At 36.4% G+C, this 19,557-nt stretch overlaps 1 protein-coding gene across 1 annotated transcript in view; it reads right to left on the reverse strand.

Moving 5' to 3' along the window:
* The window catches only part of CEP135 (centrosomal protein 135), a 117,468-nt gene that overhangs the window by 52,740 nt on the left and 45,171 nt on the right, over positions 1 to 19,557 (reverse strand). Inside the window, 6 exon segments of the mRNA XM_012557419.2 lie at positions 3,935 to 4,158; positions 7,093 to 7,231; positions 9,360 to 9,425; positions 12,813 to 13,028; positions 14,343 to 14,471; positions 18,890 to 18,974. Of these exon segments, the coding sequence (XP_012412873.1) occupies positions 3,935 to 4,158; positions 7,093 to 7,231; positions 9,360 to 9,425; positions 12,813 to 13,028; positions 14,343 to 14,471; positions 18,890 to 18,974 (859 nt within the window).

Consider the following 19,557-nt stretch of genomic DNA (forward strand, 5'->3'; position numbering starts at 1 on the left):
GGTTCCCAGACCAGCCATATCAGCATCTAGGAACTTGTTGGACACGAAAATTTGATGCCCATCCCAGACCAACTCCAAGTGATTCTGATGCATGCTAATTTTTTAGAACCATGCTTATTTTTCCTCTCCAAGGGAGGGACCAAGAGGGTACGTGTGTGCCTGCTCACCTAGTGCAAGTAACTATAACAGCCTAGCACAGTATTTCTGTGACTGAAACCAAGATAAATTTTCCAGGAACATCAAGCCCTAATTGTCCCAGCTTCAGAACTATTTGAGGTTTATTTTACAATCAGATAAATGTAAATATTTCTATAACATCAAAGATGTTCACTGAATAAGGAAATAATTCCAACATTTCTGAAACAACAATATACACCTACTATTCCAGTATAATTTGAGAGCACCTGTATCTTCACAGTTATTGTGGAAAATAAAGATGGTAAATGTAAACTTGGGATCTACTGGTATCATAGTGCTGAAATACCAAATGCAGAAGTCCCAAGTAGGGATAATCTGATACAGTGGAAAGAATCTTGACCTATGCTATTCGGTATCTATTGTGTACCTACCATATCCATGCAAACTCAGTAAATAGTAGATATCTGTGAAGTAGCCCTCACCCACCACTTGGAAATATGTTATTTTCTTGGTTAAATGAGCAAAATTAAGGCATAATGGATGAGATTAGCTATCTAGAAAGGATGCCTTACAAGATAAGATGTCCTATAGGACAAAAGTAGATCAGGGTTTGAGGACTTAATCAAGGTTTAAATAAGTATAAAAGAAAATCTGTAACCTAACCAATAGTATTAGCATATCTAAAGAAAAAACATTTATAGAAAGATGTGATTGGTAGATTCTAGAAAAGGAGAGCTCAATGAATAAGGAGTTGACAGTGTTATTTCCATTACTGTCTAGGTCTCAGCTTAAATGTCACTGTCTTCAAGGAATCCTTCCAGAATACTCAATCTAATTTAGATTTCCCTCTATAGACTCTCATAGCATCCTGAATCTTTCCTGTATTCGTCTTTCATTAACACTTATCATAAGTGAAATTATAAAGTTATTTACATGATTATATGTTTAATGTATGTCTTCACTGATAAAATGAAAGCACTTCAAGGGACAGAGTACGTATTTGGTCTTGTTCACTACATCTTCACTGCCTAGCATGGTACCTGGTATAACATATGAATTCCCTGAACATTTATTTACTGACCGACCTTCTTAAGCAGGAACCCTTAGCTCTTCTCTAAATAATCTTGCATGTAGATATATTTTTTTAATGTTACTGTATAATAATTGTTTATAACTCCCTTTCCCCACCACACTGTCTCCAGTGCGCGTGCGCGCACACACACACACACACACACACACATGCACAAGGCTGAAGGCTAGGAGGACAGGAAGTATTTCCAGTGCTTCGTTCATAGCAGTCACTCAGCATACATACGTTGAACAGAACCTAATGTTACCACCTACATCTGATGTACTTGGATATTGCAAATAATAAGGAAATGAAACATTTACTGGACACTAGCTATTGCGCTGGGCCCTTGTCTTAGTTTGCTAGTACTGTTGTAACAGAAATATAAGTGGGTGGTGTTAAAGAACAGAAATTTATTTTCCCACAGTTCAGGAGGCTAAAGTCTAAATTCAAGGCACTGACTCTAGGGAAAGGCTCTTTCTCTGTTTGCTCCGGGGAAAATCCTTGTTTCTGCTTCTCTAGCCCTGGCAGTCTTCTTCGAATTCCTTGGAGATCCCCACATAGCATCTCCCCTCGCTCCTCCCATTTATGCTTGCTTCTGTGTCTAATCTGTTCTTTTTATATCTCAAAAGTCATTAGGTTTAAGACACACCCTATCTGACATCATTAACATAATAAAGAAACCCTTATTCCCAAATGGGATTACATCCACTACCTCAGGGGTTAGAATTCCACCACATATTTTCAGGAGACATAGTTCAATCTGCAACAGCCCTTATGCAAATTATCTCATTTAATTTTCACAAGAGGTTGTAGTTACTTTTCTTCACTTTGCAGATGAGGAAACCAGCGCTCTTAAGAAGTTAGGTTATAAGGCCAGTTTGTGGAGTTGCAATTTAGATCAGGTCTCCAACTCCAAAGCAATCTCCATTACACTATACTCAAAACACACAGTGGGAACCATGGTGAGGATAAGGTAAAACGAGACAGTGCCTCCCTATAGACAATAGAGAATCAACAGGTGTATGGTTGATGACAATCACTGATATTAAAAATGTCAATATTTTTCTGAGTTATTACAATACCAATAAACTGTGCCTTAGTTTACCATAAAGCGGGTGTTGAAACCTCACAGCTTATATCAACTCCAGCTTTAGAGAGGTCTTTGTCAACAAAGTGTTTTTAAACATGCTTAAAATAACAAATTTTAAACAGGGCATGCACCCTCTAGTTCACAGCACAACTGTCTTACATCCCACTCCTTTTACTCATCTACTTACCTGCTATCCACTACCATACCAACAATTTGTGACTGGTACTCTAAAATGCTCTGAACACACTGATTTTCTGAGCTTTAGAAAACGGATTCCTTCTCTGTGCTGGGTAACATTATAAAATTTCAGAAAAATAAATACTTTACTAATTCTACCAGTACCTTACCAATATTCTTTACTTGTCTTTCAATAGTGAAACTACTGAATCAAATATTTAGATTAAACCCTTTGAGAAATTTATCTATGCAGTGTTATCTAACAGGCAGTCGATTAAACTGATCGACTATTTTATGGAAGATTCTTCTACACAATAAAAATGATCAGTTCAGTGATTTACTTTTCCTAAGTATATATGTATTTTTTAAAATAACATATTTTATTTTTGTTGTTGTTCTGAGTATCATGTATTCTAAAAGAACTCAGTAACACATAGATTAACTTACACTGTATTTTTCCACCTACTAATTCTGTTTATAATAGATAACACAGCGGTGTTTATAGTGACAATTATAAATAAAATTCAGCCATCAGCCAATAAGGTTAAAAAGTCTAATAAGAAAAAGATTCAAACCTGTTTGACAATGGACACAGGATCTTCATGGAAAAGATAATGGAAATGTTATATTCAGCCAAGTCTGAAATCCAATGTTTTGAGCTTTAATGACTTTTCCCCCAACTCCCTCCAATTTTACCTAGTATGTAGATACTGCTATGGTCATATAAGCCTCTATGACTGCTGTAGCTCCAAAGTTTAAAAAAAAGAAAAATCTGAAGAACTTAAATGATAATTATAAAACTGAAAATAATTATAACCTAAAATAGAGACATATGATTTTAATCTCTCAAGAAACATGGTTAATTTTAAATAATATACATAAAATAATATCAATTAGCTGACTGAACATTTTTAGACCAGCAACTTGGAAACGTGGTTGTAATGGAAAAATGGAAATGACCTACCCAGCACCCACTTCCAATTTCTACCCTTCTCCCATCGCATGATTAATATGGAAGATCCCTGGTTAGTACAATGTAATCAGCCTTCCTGACTGGTCCAAGGCTGGGAATTGCATGCAGCCATGTTGCCTGTCATGTGGACAAGGCCATTCTGCTTTGAGAGAGAAAATGCAGCTGATACAGAAAGAAATACAGCCTAGAGAGAGAGGAAATGTCCAGCAGTTTCAGCTTCCAGAAGTCCAGATGTCTGTCCTCTGCACTCCTTCCACGTCTCAGCTATTCAATCTTTCCTTAGTTTCCAGGAACCAGAATGTTGTCCTTTGTGCTTAAGTATTTTAACTAATTAATACAATGTTCCTACAGTACAGGTCATCGAAGAAAACAAAAATCAAAACTAAGAAAGAGTTCTTAAAAGCAAGTATGCCTAAAGTTACATTTAATGCAATAATAAGCCAGAAAAGTTTGTTCACATGATACTCTTATAAAGGAATAATACCTTCTCTGGTGTTTTTAAAACTTGAACTTTTTCACGTGCAAAATAATTTGTAGAGCAAGATCTTCGCTTTATCATATGTTGGAGTCTTTCTAGCTCTTTCTTATAATAATCTCGTTCCTCTTCTATGCCTTTCAGAAATGTATCTAAACGAGAAGGTGACCTGTCTCGGCGTTTTATCCCATGTTCTAGCCTCATTCTCTCAACTTCCAAAGTAAGTTCTCTTTCTGCAAATTAAAATGGTTAAATCTTAAAAGAATGTTGCATATATAATATATAATCAGCCAAAGAAATTATGTCAATAACTTTAAAACTTAACACTGCAAACTACTAAAAATCATGAGCTGTTTCATAAAGCACCTATAAGGGCTAGATATATCAAAGAGGCTAATATTGAGAGGGAAGGAAAAATAACAAAATCAAAAATTAAACTATAAAGTTTAAATAAAATCCAATGAGTCAGTCTCCCTGCTTTTGTTTTATCACAAGAATGGATACTACTTAATACTACAGAATGAACAATATGTTATACGTGGTCCTTTCTGGGCCTTGAAAATGCACTAAAAGAAAATCTGTCTACAAATAGTTAATTATAACATGCACAATTTGAACAGTAAGCTGGAATTTAATACAACATACACATAAACAGCTCAAACTTGAATGTTTCTCCAAATAAACACAATTAGCTTTTAGCATAGAAACTGTCTTTTGTGGGTCAAAAATATTGGCAATTTCATACAGTTCAACCTAATTTAACTGATGCTTATTATAACTCTGAGGCATAAGCACCATTTTCAAGACACATTCGGATTCATTCCCATCTCTTCACATTCATTCAGCAGATACTTATCGAGCATCTACTATATGCTTAAGCACTGGCTAAAAATACAAGTGCATAAAACATAAACAAACCCATTGCTGTTGAGTCGATTCTGACTCATAGTGGCCCTATGGGACAGGAGAACTGCTCCACTGGGTTTCCAAGGAGCAGCTGGTGGATTCAAACTGCATACCTTTTGGTTAGCAGCCAAGCTCATAATCACCGCGCCACCATGGCTCCACATAAAATATAGCCATAGTCAAACAAATAATTATTTTAACTGTAGTTGGATAAAAGCTACAAAGAACAATGTGCAATGCAAACTGGAGGATGAGTTGACAAATTCATCCTGAGAAAAAGTAACCAGAGAGGTAAGAGGAAACTAGGGAAGTGTACTATCAAAGAAGCCAAGGAATGGACAACTGTGTTGGACACTAAGAGGTCAAATAGGTTAATGAATGAAAAGCATCCACTGATGTAGCATAATGGAGGTGACTGATGACCTTAAAAACAGCAGTTCTGGTGGTAAGGTGGGAAGAGAGGTCAAACTGGAGTGGACTGAGGAGCTAAAGTGTAGTGGGTGATCAAGCTGAAATAGCAAGTATGATGATTATTCAAGATGCTAAAGCTACAAAGAGGAGGAAAGGGTAGCTGGAGGGGAATGGGTCAAAGTTCTTTTTTTTTAAATGGGAGAAGAGTCAGCATGTTTGAATGCTAATGGGGAAAAAATCAGTACAAAGACTAAAATTATGGAAAGGAGATAATATGTAAGGTTCTTAAAGAGAGAGAGGATAGGACCCAGAGAACAGATACGGTACAGCCTTTTAAAAGAGAGACACTCCTCCACTGTAACAGGAGTGAAGGAAGACGGGAAGCTTTACATCCTGGGGGCAGGAAACTAGAAACTGAAGGGATGTCTGCCCGATGGCTTCCATTCTCTCAGGGAAACCAGAAGTAAGACCACCCACCCCGAATGAGGGTTAGAGTGGGAGTCACAGGTTTAGTAACAATCGAAAACATCTGAAATGTTCGCTGCAGAGAGTGAGGGATAGAGCACTAAGAGAAACACTGAGATTTCCACACAACATCGAGGGTCCTGCTGAGGCTGGGGACATTTACAGTGGATCAATGTCTCTGCTGCATACTCAAGCAGTGTTTAGCTGCCCACATATAAGCACGTAGAAGGTAAATGGTTTGGTTGTTCCCTGGCTAGAGTTTTGGCAGGCGGATGCACCCAAAACACTGAGAACCAAGGGGGTTTGAGATATCTGAAAGATTATGCTGAAATGATAGGCTATAGATAGCTATGAGAGGAAGTAAACAGCAAACTTTTATACATGGTCCTATGTACTTAAATATATCAACTCACTTAATCTTCACAACAATCTTTTTGGGGCAGGTGTCATCATTATCCCCATCTTAGATAGGGAAACCGGAGCACAGAGAAGTTAAATAACTTGCTCAGGATCATACAGCTAGCGAGTGGCAAAGGGGTTAAACGGAGTATCCACATGGCTGGTGAAGGGCCTAGGATTATCTCTCAACAGCACACTGGCCTCCTTCCACTTCCTAAGACACATCAAATTTGAAGGCACCAAGCTTCTGCACTTGCCATTCTCTCTTACCTAGAAAATTCTGCCCCTAGATCTTCATATGGCTGGTGTCTTCTTCAGCCCTTCTATCAGCCAATCTCTAGCACATCCCTTACTTCATATTAATACCTCTTATCATCTAAAATTAACTTGTTCACTTATGTTCTACTACTCTGTCTCCCTAACTAGAACATAGGCTCCAGAAGAGAAGGTACCTTGTGTATCTTCTTAACTATTATATACCCCATACCTAGAACAGAGCCTGCCACACAACAGGCAATTCATAAAACATTTGTCAAATGAAGGAATGAATTCTTACATGTTCCTTAACCCTAGTCATTTAGGACTAGTACCTGGCAGAAAGTTAGCCTATTTCAATTGCGTGTGTACTTTAACGTGATACAAATGCATTTCTTTGAAAAGATTCTGTATTTCAGATGGTCCACTATTTCAGAGTGCTCTTCCTCTTAGTCCTAATTCTATTATTAGTCTGCCTCAAAGAAGAACATACTTATATTGGAAACTTACTCAAGAAGGATTCCCTGAAGCAACTAGTCAAAATATAAAAGAATACTGTAAGCGCCTTGAGGGAGATTTCTACTGTATCTACAGTACCTAGTATGGTTTCTGGTATCTAGCAAGCATTCAAAAAATATTTATTGAATGAATGAAAGATCACCTATTAAGAATAAAATAAATCAGGAGAAAGTCACAATCACTTTTTCAGTTATCAATATTTTATATCTTACCTTTATCTGCAAAACTTTCAACTTTTTTGGAAAGTCTTTGCTTTTCTTGTTCAAGCTGATAAACAACAGTTTCAAGATCTGATTTTATAAGGAGTTCTTCACTCAGTCTCTCCTTTTCTTTATGGCATAAGTCTAATTCCTGCAAATTTTAATATTATAATTAAATTTTCTAACTTGATAAAATATTACAGCACTTAAAAATGAAAGGTATTTTCATAAGCCCATTTATATAATAGTAATTTACCTATAACTATATATACTCTTTATATTTTTTATATATACACTCTCTAGTACATATACTACATATACTCCATCTTATACACACACACACACACACACACACACACAGCTTTAATCAGCCATTTATGGTTTCAACTAAAGTTAATTATCAACCATAGCTAAAAGCACCACAAAGCCCAAATACCAACAGTGCTCCTTTCAGAGTGGTAGAATCATTAGATTTTATTTTCTTCTAATTTGTTTAGCATATTGTTTATTTTTTTCTAGATGAATATGTACTTGTGTGATAAAAATTGTAAAAGCTTTTTTAAGTTTAAAAGATGGTAGTAGTAAAATATAATGTTCTAAGGATACCAGTATGTCTCTTTTAACTCTGCTGGTTATTCTCTCAGCCTCATGCGCACAGTGGGGATAATAAATGCAGTGCCTGGACACTTAGGGCCCACTAGGGAGGAAGGATCGATGGATGTGAAGCGGTTTGCACAGTACCCAGAACACAGAGCATAATAAAGTTAGCTATTAATATGATCATTATTATTATCTTTAAAATACATAAACTATAGCATTAATGGAAAAATAAGAAAGGCCAGGAAGTCACTGCAGCAGCACCTTACTGTAAGCCAGCACTACTGACGCTTGGCCCCAGGGCTCTGAGGCAATCGTTATGAATAGCATTCAACTTTTTACAGCGTGCATAGGAAAATCAACAACAAATATCTGAGCATCTACTATGTGCCAGATACTGTTCTAGGCACTGGGGATGTAGCAGTCAACAAACAGCAAAAATCCATGCCCTCATGGAGCTTACATTCTAGTGAAAACATCATCAAAACACCTAATTTACATTTACTGACCCCATGGGAGAATTTTACAATATCTGTGAGACTCAAAAGTGGACAACATGTAGCAGGTTTAGCAATCAATCATTCCACTGAATCACTGGAGTGGACTTGCTAAACGTTGAAGAAAAAAGGAAATCACTATGCATACAAAAATCAACAAGTATTTGAGCACTTACTATGTGCCAGTGTATCACTTTTTAATTCGTCTTACATCATCAGAACATTGCAGCTAGGTAGTAGAAAAAGCATATGTCATGAGAAAATTGGAAATTAGTATTAGTCTTTGTTTCTAAGAGGAAACTTTTGCAATTTAATAGACTGAAAAAAAAGAGTAACTTTTTGGGTGACTACCAAGGAACTCTACCTATAAGCAAAACATTCTTTCTGCCAGTCCCACACTGTTATGACCATATTCTATATGCTGGCTTATTGGGATGATTACAATTTTTCTCATTTCAAGATTATCAAAACAAACTACATGATCAGGGAAATGGTTTGCACTGCCAAACAAAGTACTAAAAGAGGGTGGAGTGCTTTCAATAACAGTCAACAACTTTATCGAGTAATTATCAATTTCTAGTTTTAATGTTGGTAAATGTACAAGGCATAAAAGTGATGAATAAAATCCCTAACAGGTTTCCCAAATTTGAATTTCACTTGCCACCTACTATATATGAAATTAAAGCACTGTAAAAATATAAAACAGTATATCTATAGAATGGAATACTACTCAGCCATACAAAAGAATGAAATACCGATTCATGCTGCAATGTGGATGAGGCTCAAAACGTTACGCTAAGTGAAAGAAGTCACACACAAAAGGCCATGTAACTGCATGATTCCATTTATATGAAATATCCAGAACAGGCAAATCTATAGAAAGCATATTTGTGCTGGGGGGGGGGGTGCGGTTAGCAGGGTGGAGAAAAGAATGGGAAGTGACTGCTAATGGCTACAGAGTTTCTTTTTAGGGTGAGTGAAAATGTTCTAGAATTAGATAGTGGTAATGGTTGCAAAACTTTGTGAATATACTAACAACCACTGAATTGTACCCTTTAAAATAATGAATATCATGATGTAAATTATATCTCATTTAAAAATATATATACGTGCGCCTATATATAAAATAAAGCATAAAAAATCTCTTACTGTAAATTCTGACATTTCAGTATGACATCTACTTACCAGTTGAAGCTTTGACATTGTTTCTTCAAGATCTCGCATTTCACAGAGTTTTCTTTTAATCTCTTTCTAGGAATAAAAAGCCTATTAATACACAGCTGGTGGGAATGTAAAACTGTGAACTGCTTTGGAAAACAGTATGGCTGTTCCTCAAACAATTAAACATAGAGTTACCATATGACACAGGAATTCCACTCCAAGGCATATCTCAAAAGAAATGAAAACATGTCCATGAAAAGCAAGTACATGAATGTTTATAGCAGCATTATTCCCAGTAGCTAAAAGGTAGAAACAACCCAAATGTCCATCAATGGATGAATAAAAAATCAAAAAACCAAACCCATTGCCGTCAAGTCAATTCCGACTCATAGCGACCCAATAGGACACAGTAGAACTGTCCCTAGAGTTTCCAAGGAGCGCCTGGTGGATTTAAACTGCAGACCTTTTGGTCAGCAGCTGTAGCTCTTAACCACTACGACACCAGGGTTTCCAATGGATGAATAAACAAAATATGGTAAATATATACAAATGAATATTATTTGGCCATTAAAAGGAAGGAAGTACTGATGTATGCTACAACATGAATGGACTTGAAAACATTATGCTAAGTGAAAGCATTCAGTCACAAAAAAAACCCACATACTATATGATTCCATTCATATGAAAGTCCAGAAGAGGGAAATCTACAGAGACAGAAAGTAGATTTGTGGTTGCTTAGGGAAGGGAGGGGTTGCGGAAGTAGAGGGATGACAGATAAATGGTACAGGGTTTCCTTCTGAGGTGATGAAAATATTCTAAAATTGACTAGGATCAATGGATGACTGGGATGTGATAATGGCTGCACAATTCTGTGAATATGCTAAAAAGCATTGAATTATACACTTTAAATGGGTGAATTGTATGGTATGCGAATTTTATCTCAATAAAGCTGTTGAACAAAAAATTCTATTAGGTAAACACCTAAAGTCTAAGAATACTTATCACTAAGTCATAATGCATATGAGACTAAATACTTTTTCGAGGAGTTCATGTTCCCTCTCACCAGAGAGACAGATCAACCCTAATACTCAATTTCAAGAAGGACGAGGTAAAGTTGAGGCTTATCTTTAATCTCCTGGTATCCTGAATGTTCCTAGGGATCTATTTGTAATATCTGAAACAAGTGAGCAACCTGGAAATCATTTTTTGCCTAGATACTTGTAGAACTTGATTTTTAGGATACATCTTATGGTATTATCATGTCCTGATTTTCCCATCCTACTTGCTTTCTCCCTGTCTGCCATCACCAACCTGGATCCCCTGAACTGCAAGTAAGAGAGCAGAATGCCAAGATTAAAATATTGTCTTGTTTTCTTGTATCCATTCTAATAAGAATCTTTTGTTGAACAAAGTTGTCATTCCCGAGCATTGTCAATGGGACATGAGAAGCTGTGTTCAGTATATTATATGTACAGTATAGAATAGGCTGAGATGCAAAACGATAGAGATGAGACATAGAAGTGTTGCAATAAAACTAAAACCACAAAAACAGAATTAAAACCACACTAATTAGTGAAGGTAACACTGAAAAAAATCAATTTAGTGACGCAGAGCAGATGTCTTCAAACTAGGTCACACTTACCGTTGGGATAACATGAAAATGTTCCAAGTGACATGTAAAACTATGGTAGGCACATAGTTTTAAGCAATCAATACTTAGATCCTTAACTTGGCTATATAAAATCTGTTGCCATCAAGTCGATTCCTACTCATGGTGACCCCATGTGTCACAGAGTAGAAATGAGCTCCAAGGGTTTTCTTGGCTGTAATCTTTATGGTAGCAGATTGCCAGGCCTTTCTTCCGTGGTGCAGCTGGGTGGGTTCAAACTGCCAACTTTCTGGTTAGTAGTCGAGCACGAATTATTTGCACTACCCAGGAATCTTCTTGGCTATATGAAACCAAACCCGTTGCTATGAAGTCGAATCCGACTCACAGCAACACTATAGGACAGAGTAGAACTGCCCCACAGGGTTTCCAAGGAGCAGCTGGTGGATTCAAACTGCCGACCTTTTGGCTAGCAGCTGAGCTCTTAATCACTACACCACCAGGGTTCCTCTTGGCTATATATTCTTTTTTAAAAATGATCTACTGACAACATGCTTATGGTCTGGGCATCACATGAGTTCTCCTTTCCTACCTTCTCTTTTACAACTGCCTTTCTCCCACTTCTCAAAAGAAAGGCATACACCTCACTCATGTCATAATTGCACACTGTCTTGAGATATAAAAAAACTTTTGGAGCACCAGTAAAAAAAGATAATCTGAAATGTTGGGGCTGGACGAAGCCTCTAATTAAGATACTATATCTTCCTATTATATCTAATTAAGAGATACATTTCCAATATAATTTTACTTTTTAAAAATTATTTATCAACATTTGTGGTATATTTGTCATACTTATTCACTAGTTACTAATAATTGTAATGATAACACTATTCAGAGGAAAATCTTAACACTTTGAAATTTATAATCACAGGAAATTTTTGAAAATAAAAAAAAATTCAATTTACACCTATTTTTAGTGCAGACAGATGATCAAAAAAAGATATCCAAGCATAAAAATATATTACAATAGAATAAAATTTTGTGGGGGAGTAAAATGGAAATAGGATTTCAAGGAATGGTGGTAGATAATGTAAAATATCTGACTGTTAAAAAAGAACACAGTCACGTCTGTACTGTTCTGAAAGGATAATCCACCACCACCTACTGCCGTCGAGTGGATTGCAACTCATAACAACCCTATAGGGTTTCCAAGACTGTAAATATCTACTGAAGCAAACTGCCACATCTTTCTCCTGTGGAGCTGCTGGTGGTTTCAAACTGCCAACTTTGTGGTTAGCAGTTGATCGCTTTTACCACTGAGCATCATCAAGACAATGAAGGGTATCAAATTGCCAGTAAAACCTATGGCACTTAGATTCCATTAGCTATATTTAAAAGAATAATATGTCAGTTTTATTTTAAGATGTCAATATTCACAACGGACTGGATATTATATCCTTTGCATCAATTTAAACTTAAAGATGAAAAATGTTAGCTACCAAATTAAAAATGGATGTACACAGTTTCGAAAAATACCTTTTTTGAAGGGAAGCAAAAAGCAACGTAGAGGACAAACTCAGAAGCTCTCCCATCATGTAGGGATAAAAGGACAGAGATGAACAAACATCTTAAAGGAAAAGAAGATAAAGTCTGGAGATCGATCCAAGAATACATGTGCTTGAGAAAGACACCCAAACAATTAGAATAAATCAACTATTTAAAGGTGTAAACAACATTTTAGAAAACCTTGAATTACCATCCCCCCGCAAAAAAAAAAAAAAACAGACCCGAGTACAGCTATCCAAAGGGCTCAAGCTCACTGTGTTCTAGGAGAATTAATGAACATCCCCCCAACCTAGACACATCATTACCTTTGCTTCTCCAATTTCTTTATCGGCAGTCTCAAGTACTTCTTCTTTATGTCTTTCCAACTGCTGTGCTAACTGGTCTATTTCAGTTAATTCTTGGCAGAGTTTTTCATTTTTGTTACTTAAATGAACAACTTCAGTAGTGACTGTTTCCTTGGTTTCCATAAGTTCTTGTATATGCTTTTCCAGTTCTTTATTAGCTTGCTGAAGAAAGTCAACCTAAATTGAAGTTGTAATTCATTAAGGCATACGAATTGGAAAATTACCCTAAATCATGAACTTTTAAAATAGTATTCCAAAAATATATTTTAAAAGATATCAAAACTTCAAACCACAGCTATTTTACTTGCAAATTTACACTGTTCTGATTTGCTAAACTGACAATGTGTAGTTTGGATAAAAATGCACATCCATTGGCTTTGATTTTCAAGCATAAAAGGAAAGGATATTTAAGAAATTTGGATGAACTTTTTGCCAACACAGAGTTCTGAAAACATGACAAGAATATCACTGATGATATTACTCTAGACTGTGCTGTCTATATAATAGCCACTAGCAGCTACTGAACACTTAAAATGTGGCTAGTCCAAATTATGTGGAATAAAGGGATGAATGTATCACACTAAGAAAAGTGAATTACTACTGAAACTCAATATTAAAAAAGATAATATACACACAGGATCTCAAAGACTTAATACAAAATAAAAAAAGAACATAAAATATCATTAATAATTTATAATATTATTACATGTTGAAATGATAATATTCTTGATATTTGGAAGTAAATAAAATACATTATTAAGATTAATTTCCCCTGTTACTTTTTCTTTTTAAAATCAGGCTACTAGAAACTTTACAATTATATATGTGGCTCATACCATGCTTCTATTGAACAGTACCGCTCTAATGCTACTAGCTAGTATTTTTGACACGCTCTGTTCTGGGTGCAGCCTAGGCAGCTCTGACATATCAAAAGTTCTCAGGTTCACACATTATGCTTTAATGTGCACCCTTGCTCTCTTACTCTTAAGTCAAATGAATGGCAAGGGAATCTACTACATAGGTAGAAGTACACCATATATTTAATTTTTTACATTTTGTAAAAATCTTTTTCTCATTATAAAAGAAATACTTACGCATAAAATTTTGAAAGTAAAGAAAACCATAAAGAATATCCCATCACTCAAAGATAAACATTGTTGGTATATTTTGGTGTATTCTCTTCCAGTGCTTTCTCTCTCTGAGTGTATGTATAATATGTTTTTAAAAGCAAATTTAAGATCACATTGTGCCTTAAATTTTATTCTCCTCTTTTAAATATTTAACATTATGATGTGTGTATGTTCCTGGCTCATTAAATATTCTTTGAAAACATGATTTTTCAATAGCTGTACTCTAAAATATGTAACCATTCCCTAATACCTCAAAACTTTGACTATATCAAATTTTTCTCAGTATAAGTATTACCTCAGTAAACAACCCTGTCACTTTTTAAAACCCACAGACCATTATGACACTATGATTTTACATTACCTGAACATTTAAATGAGCAATAAGCTTCTCGTTGGTTTTATTTCTACTCTCCAGAGTGAGGATGTCAGAACAGCGACCACCATCCAATGCCATTGACAGCCGTTCTATTTCTTGTTCTCTTAGCTCAATCTGAACACACAACATGGAGCTATCATTTAAAAAAATCTGATTCTGAACCCAAATGACTAACACTGGACTAACATTTATTTGGACATACTTTCATTTTTCTTATGTCCTACAGTGTATACAGGAGACTGACAATTCATATACGTACCCATATATACATGGGATTATAAAACGCATATATAGACAGCAAAAATAAACAACACAGAAAATGTCAACAGAAGTATTGCCAACATAGCTTTCATAAGTATTTTTATTGACTAGATTCTTCCCACTTTAATTTGTGGGTGTTTTTCCTCCTCTAGGATTAGGCAATAGTTATACATACATACATGCTTAACTACTGGAAATGAGTCTGAACTAGCTCAGTGCCTGATGGAATAAATGTGGAATAAAGGAATGAATGTATCACACTAAGAAAAGTGAATTACTACTGAAATTCAATATTAAAAAAGAAACAGAGATGAATTGAACTAGTTATAGAAAGCAACAGATACATAATCAAAAAGATCACTATAAACCATGAACTCACACTAATTCACATGCAAGAATTTGCAAAAACCCACATATTTTCAAGCTTTGGTTTTCTTTTCCAAAAAAACTGAAAACAAAAACCAAGCATTCAATCCAGCAAACAATTCAACATTCAACTGAGCACAGTACTAGATATACAAAGATGAATAAAATATGGTACCTGACCTCTAAGAACACAAAGCTTTGCAGGGAAAACTAGCAAGCAAATCAATAATTACTATACAGTATGGTACTCAATGACAGGATAAAGGAAATAGGTATATGGCACCTAAGTAGTTAAGGGAATCAAGTGATTTACTCTGCATAGTATATTAGGGTTTGCAGAAATCAGTGAAGGTCTTACCAGAGAAATATGCCCCAAAAAGCCATAAAGGGAAGAAAGGAGGGATATTCCAGACAGTGACACAGAAGCATAAAACAACCAGAAATGTTTGAGGGAGTAGAAATGGCACAGTGTGGTTGGATTGTTAAGTGCAAGGGAACTAGTGGTTGGAAATGAGTCTGAAGAATTAGGCAGGAACTAATATTCTAAGCACTGAACACCTTGCTAAGGAGCTTAGGCCTTTGTGAAACAAAGAGGCTTGTTTGTTTTTAATAGAAAAATGACACAATCCGTGTTTGAAAGACTACTCTGCACCAAGGATGAATCTGATGGGAATAAAACCAGAGGCAGGGAGACTGGGGTACAATGGGTTCCCTTATGTGGCCTTTTTGGCCCTGAACTTACAATCCACATAAGATGATTGATCAGGCTGCAATTCTGCTAGGAAAGCCCCAACTGGAAAGTGACAAGGAGTTTTCCTATATAAATGGTCAATCCCGCAAAGGTTTTGGAGGCCTGCTGATCAAAAGGCCTGGCAGGGGGGCACACCCTTTGGACACAGGACCCTGTGCTAAGAACCTCACATGCCTGGTAAATAGCTGCACACGGGTAAAGGGCTGTAACGCTGAGCCAGTAACACCCAGGACCAGCTTGCAGACCACAGCAGGCCCAGAGGCAGAGTGGGTGGTGCAAGATCCAGTGGCAGAGCAGAGCGGTGGTGTGAGGCTAGCAGAGGCTTGGAAGACCTGTGTAGGGGTCTGCCCACAGCAGGGCAGAGCCAGTGGTGCGAGGCCCAGTAGCCAACACGTGTGGGCCCTAGGCAGCATGGTGGGAGCTGTGTGGGGCTCAGGTAGCATGGCAGCCAGAGGCCTGGAAGCTGTGGTAGCCCTGGAAGCTGTGGTAGCCCTAAGCCAGCACCTAACCTGCCGCGCACCTGCTGACACCTAAGCCTCAGTTTGCTCGTCCAGTGACATAGAAACAGACATCAGTTTTTTGGGAGGGTAAATGGGCCCCCCTTGAGATACAAGCAGGTCCCTCTCCTAAAAAGTGGGTCATACTTTGCAGGGGGAATAGGGGCCTAGTTCACCATAAACCTCTTCCTACTGATTACTGTTTGCTTTCTATAAATAATGAGGTCTTTCATTTGTCAACATTTTGTGTCTTGTGTGTACGGCTCAATTATACTGGATGAACATAGCCACTGGGTAGAATCCTTATCCTAGCAGTCTTATTGCTGCTTGAAATTTTTAAGCAATCTGTCTGTGCAACACGGAGACCTATTATAGGAATCTGTATGAGAGATGATCAAAGCCTAAAATAAAACAGTGGTATAGGGTATAACAAAAGAAATAAATTTAAGAAGTATTTAGGCAGGAGAATTGACAGAATGTGGTGAGTGGTTTGTGAAGGGAAGAGAACGAGGTCAAGAAACACTCCAAAATGTAGGCTTGGGCAGATGGTGATGCTACCAACCGAGGTACAGAATAAGGATGAAAAACAGATTTGAGGAAGAAGATAAGTTCAGTACTAGGCATACGAGTCTAAAGAGCCTTCATCAAAGTGAAAATGCCTGTGTGAAGTTGGATACATGGGTCTGAAGCTCAGCAGAGAGGTCTGGGCCAGAAAGAGATTTGGGAGTCATTAGCATACAGGCATTATTTTGAACCAAGAGAGTGGATGAAGCCACCTGAGAAAAGATAGGGAGAAGAGAGTCAAAGGCAGAATCCTGGGAAACAGTAATATTTCAAGGAGCAGGCAGGGAAAGAAAAGCAGAGAAGAAATGGTAAGAGGTAAAAACGGAAAATCAAAGAAAATGAAGTCATAGAAGACATTCAAAGAGAAATGATCAATAATGTCAAATACCACAGAGTGGGTTAAAGAGAATAAAGACTAAAAGTATTCTTCGGATCTAGCAATTAATGTCACTGGTGACATTAAGTAGAACAACTGATGTAGTGGGAGGAAGAAGCCAGACTGTAATAGGTTAAAGAATGAACAGGAGGTGAAGAAGTGGAGATAGAAGTGGAGACACTTCTCTTTAGAGAAGTCTGCATGAGGGGAGGAAGGCATTAACAAGAGGGAAGAGGTAGTTAAAAGATTTTTTTGATGGATGTTAAGGATGACACTAGTAGTATCTCCTTATAGGACTGTTATGAAGATTAAAAGAATAATTGTAAAGTGGCTATATGTGTTTGGTAAAGAAAGATAAAAGAATAATTGATTAAGGAGGAGAGACGAAATCGGGTGTGCCAAGCACAGGTAGAAAGACTTAGCTTTAAATGGGAAGAGTAACACCCTACCCACTGAGTCTTAGGGAGAGCCTGAGTGTGAATACTGGTAATTTTAAAGGTAGAGACAGGAAGTTTAGTCAAGACAATATCCTGAGAAGAGGGTGTGATAGGCTGGGAAAGAGCATGAAGAAAACAGCAAAATTTGGAATGTACTGAGAAAAAACAGAGGGGGAAAAACCAAACTGAATAAACTCAAGTTAAAAATACAATTGATAGCAAGAGATTTTAGGTTCAACTAAGACTGATAACCACTATAAACTGGTGGTTTCAATCAGAATGGTCAGGTAATTTTCTCCAAATGCCTCAATCACCTAACAGAGATGACAAGGACCAGTCAATCTATGTTCATCAAGTACTTTGAAAAAAATGCAATAAAAGTGTTGATTATGAACTGGAAAAATATCAATTACATTAAACTCATGTGCATAATGATATTTTCAATATTTCTTCATAAAGAAAGCTTTTTTGGGTTACTGTATTACTATTTCTTTTAAGTCGATTTTTTATTGAAATAATCTTCAAAGTACTTTACAAACTTAACAGTTACACCAATACATAAATTACACCTATATTTGTATATGTAGATTCGCTTTACTCCAAAAAAAAAAATGCAGTCATGTGCAGAAAATGAAAAATGTGTTACCCAATTTAAACTTCAGTAAGCATATTAAGAAAGAAAGTCTGTAATTACCCAAATCAGAACTTAGCCAAGACACCAACAGGAGGTATGAAAGAACAAAGCTTGTTACCATTATGAACTCTAACTCTGCTTCTCCTGATGCCCCTGCTTTCTTCAAAAAACTTTTTATGAGGTACTAGTGCTTGTAGAGAAAGCAAACACAAAATACGGCAATAGGCAGGAATAACTTTCAAAGGGACTTATGTTCAAAATGACAAAATCTATAACCAATTAAGAGTAAAAAAAACTATAAAAAATACTACTATAAAACATAGCACACTTTAACAAATACTTCCTAAGAAAGAAACAGCAATATTGTTGTAAAATTATGCTTAGGGAAATACATGATTCACCTAAAGGAAACACAAAACAAAACAAAAGAAAAACTGCTATTTACTTCAAAGCATAATGGAAAGAATGGACTAGAGCAATCTAAAGCCATCTAAGCCACTTCAGCTATTAACTCTATCAGCAAACTTATGAAAAAGATAAAAGTTGTACAGAAAACCAGGATAGTAATATCAAATGTAACCCAACTATATTTACAATCACACATACCCATCTCAATCCCTACTATAGAAGTAAATAAAAATCCCACCTGCTTGTTATAATCTCTCACTCCATTTTCCATTGCTGCTAACTTTTCTTGTAACTGGCAGACTTCCTGTTGAAGTTCTTGAATCCTGAAACACATTTATAACTAATGTGAACATGGTTTTATTAAGAAATACAAAATGACTCTGACAAATTTGAAAAGGTAGAAGAAATGGACAAATTTCTAGAAACTCACTACCTACCTAAACTAACACAAACAGAGAGAGAACAACTAAATAAACCCATAACAACAAAAGAAGAGATTGAAAAGGTAATTAAAAAACTTTCAACAAAAAAAAAAGCCTGGGCCCGGATGACTTTACTTGAGAATTCTACCAAACTTTCAGAGAAGAGTTAACACCACTACTACTAAAGGTATTTCAGAGCATAGAAAGGATGGAATACTCCCAAACTCATTCTACGAAGCCAGCATAACCCTGATACCAAAACCAGGTAGACACCACAAAAAAAGAAAATTACACACCAATATCCCTCATGAACACTGACGCCAAAATCCTCAACAAAATTTTAGCCAACAGAATTCCGCAACATATCAAAAAAATCATTCACCATGATCAAGTGGGATTTATACCAGGTATGCAGGGATAGTTCAACATTAGAAAAACAATCAATGTAATCCATCACATAAATAAAGCAAAAGACAAGAACCAC

This window comes from Trichechus manatus, unplaced genomic scaffold, assembly GCF_000243295.1.
Source record: "Trichechus manatus latirostris isolate Lorelei unplaced genomic scaffold, TriManLat1.0 scaffold00101, whole genome shotgun sequence".
In the NCBI taxonomy this organism is placed as follows: domain Eukaryota; kingdom Metazoa; phylum Chordata; class Mammalia; order Sirenia; family Trichechidae; genus Trichechus; species Trichechus manatus.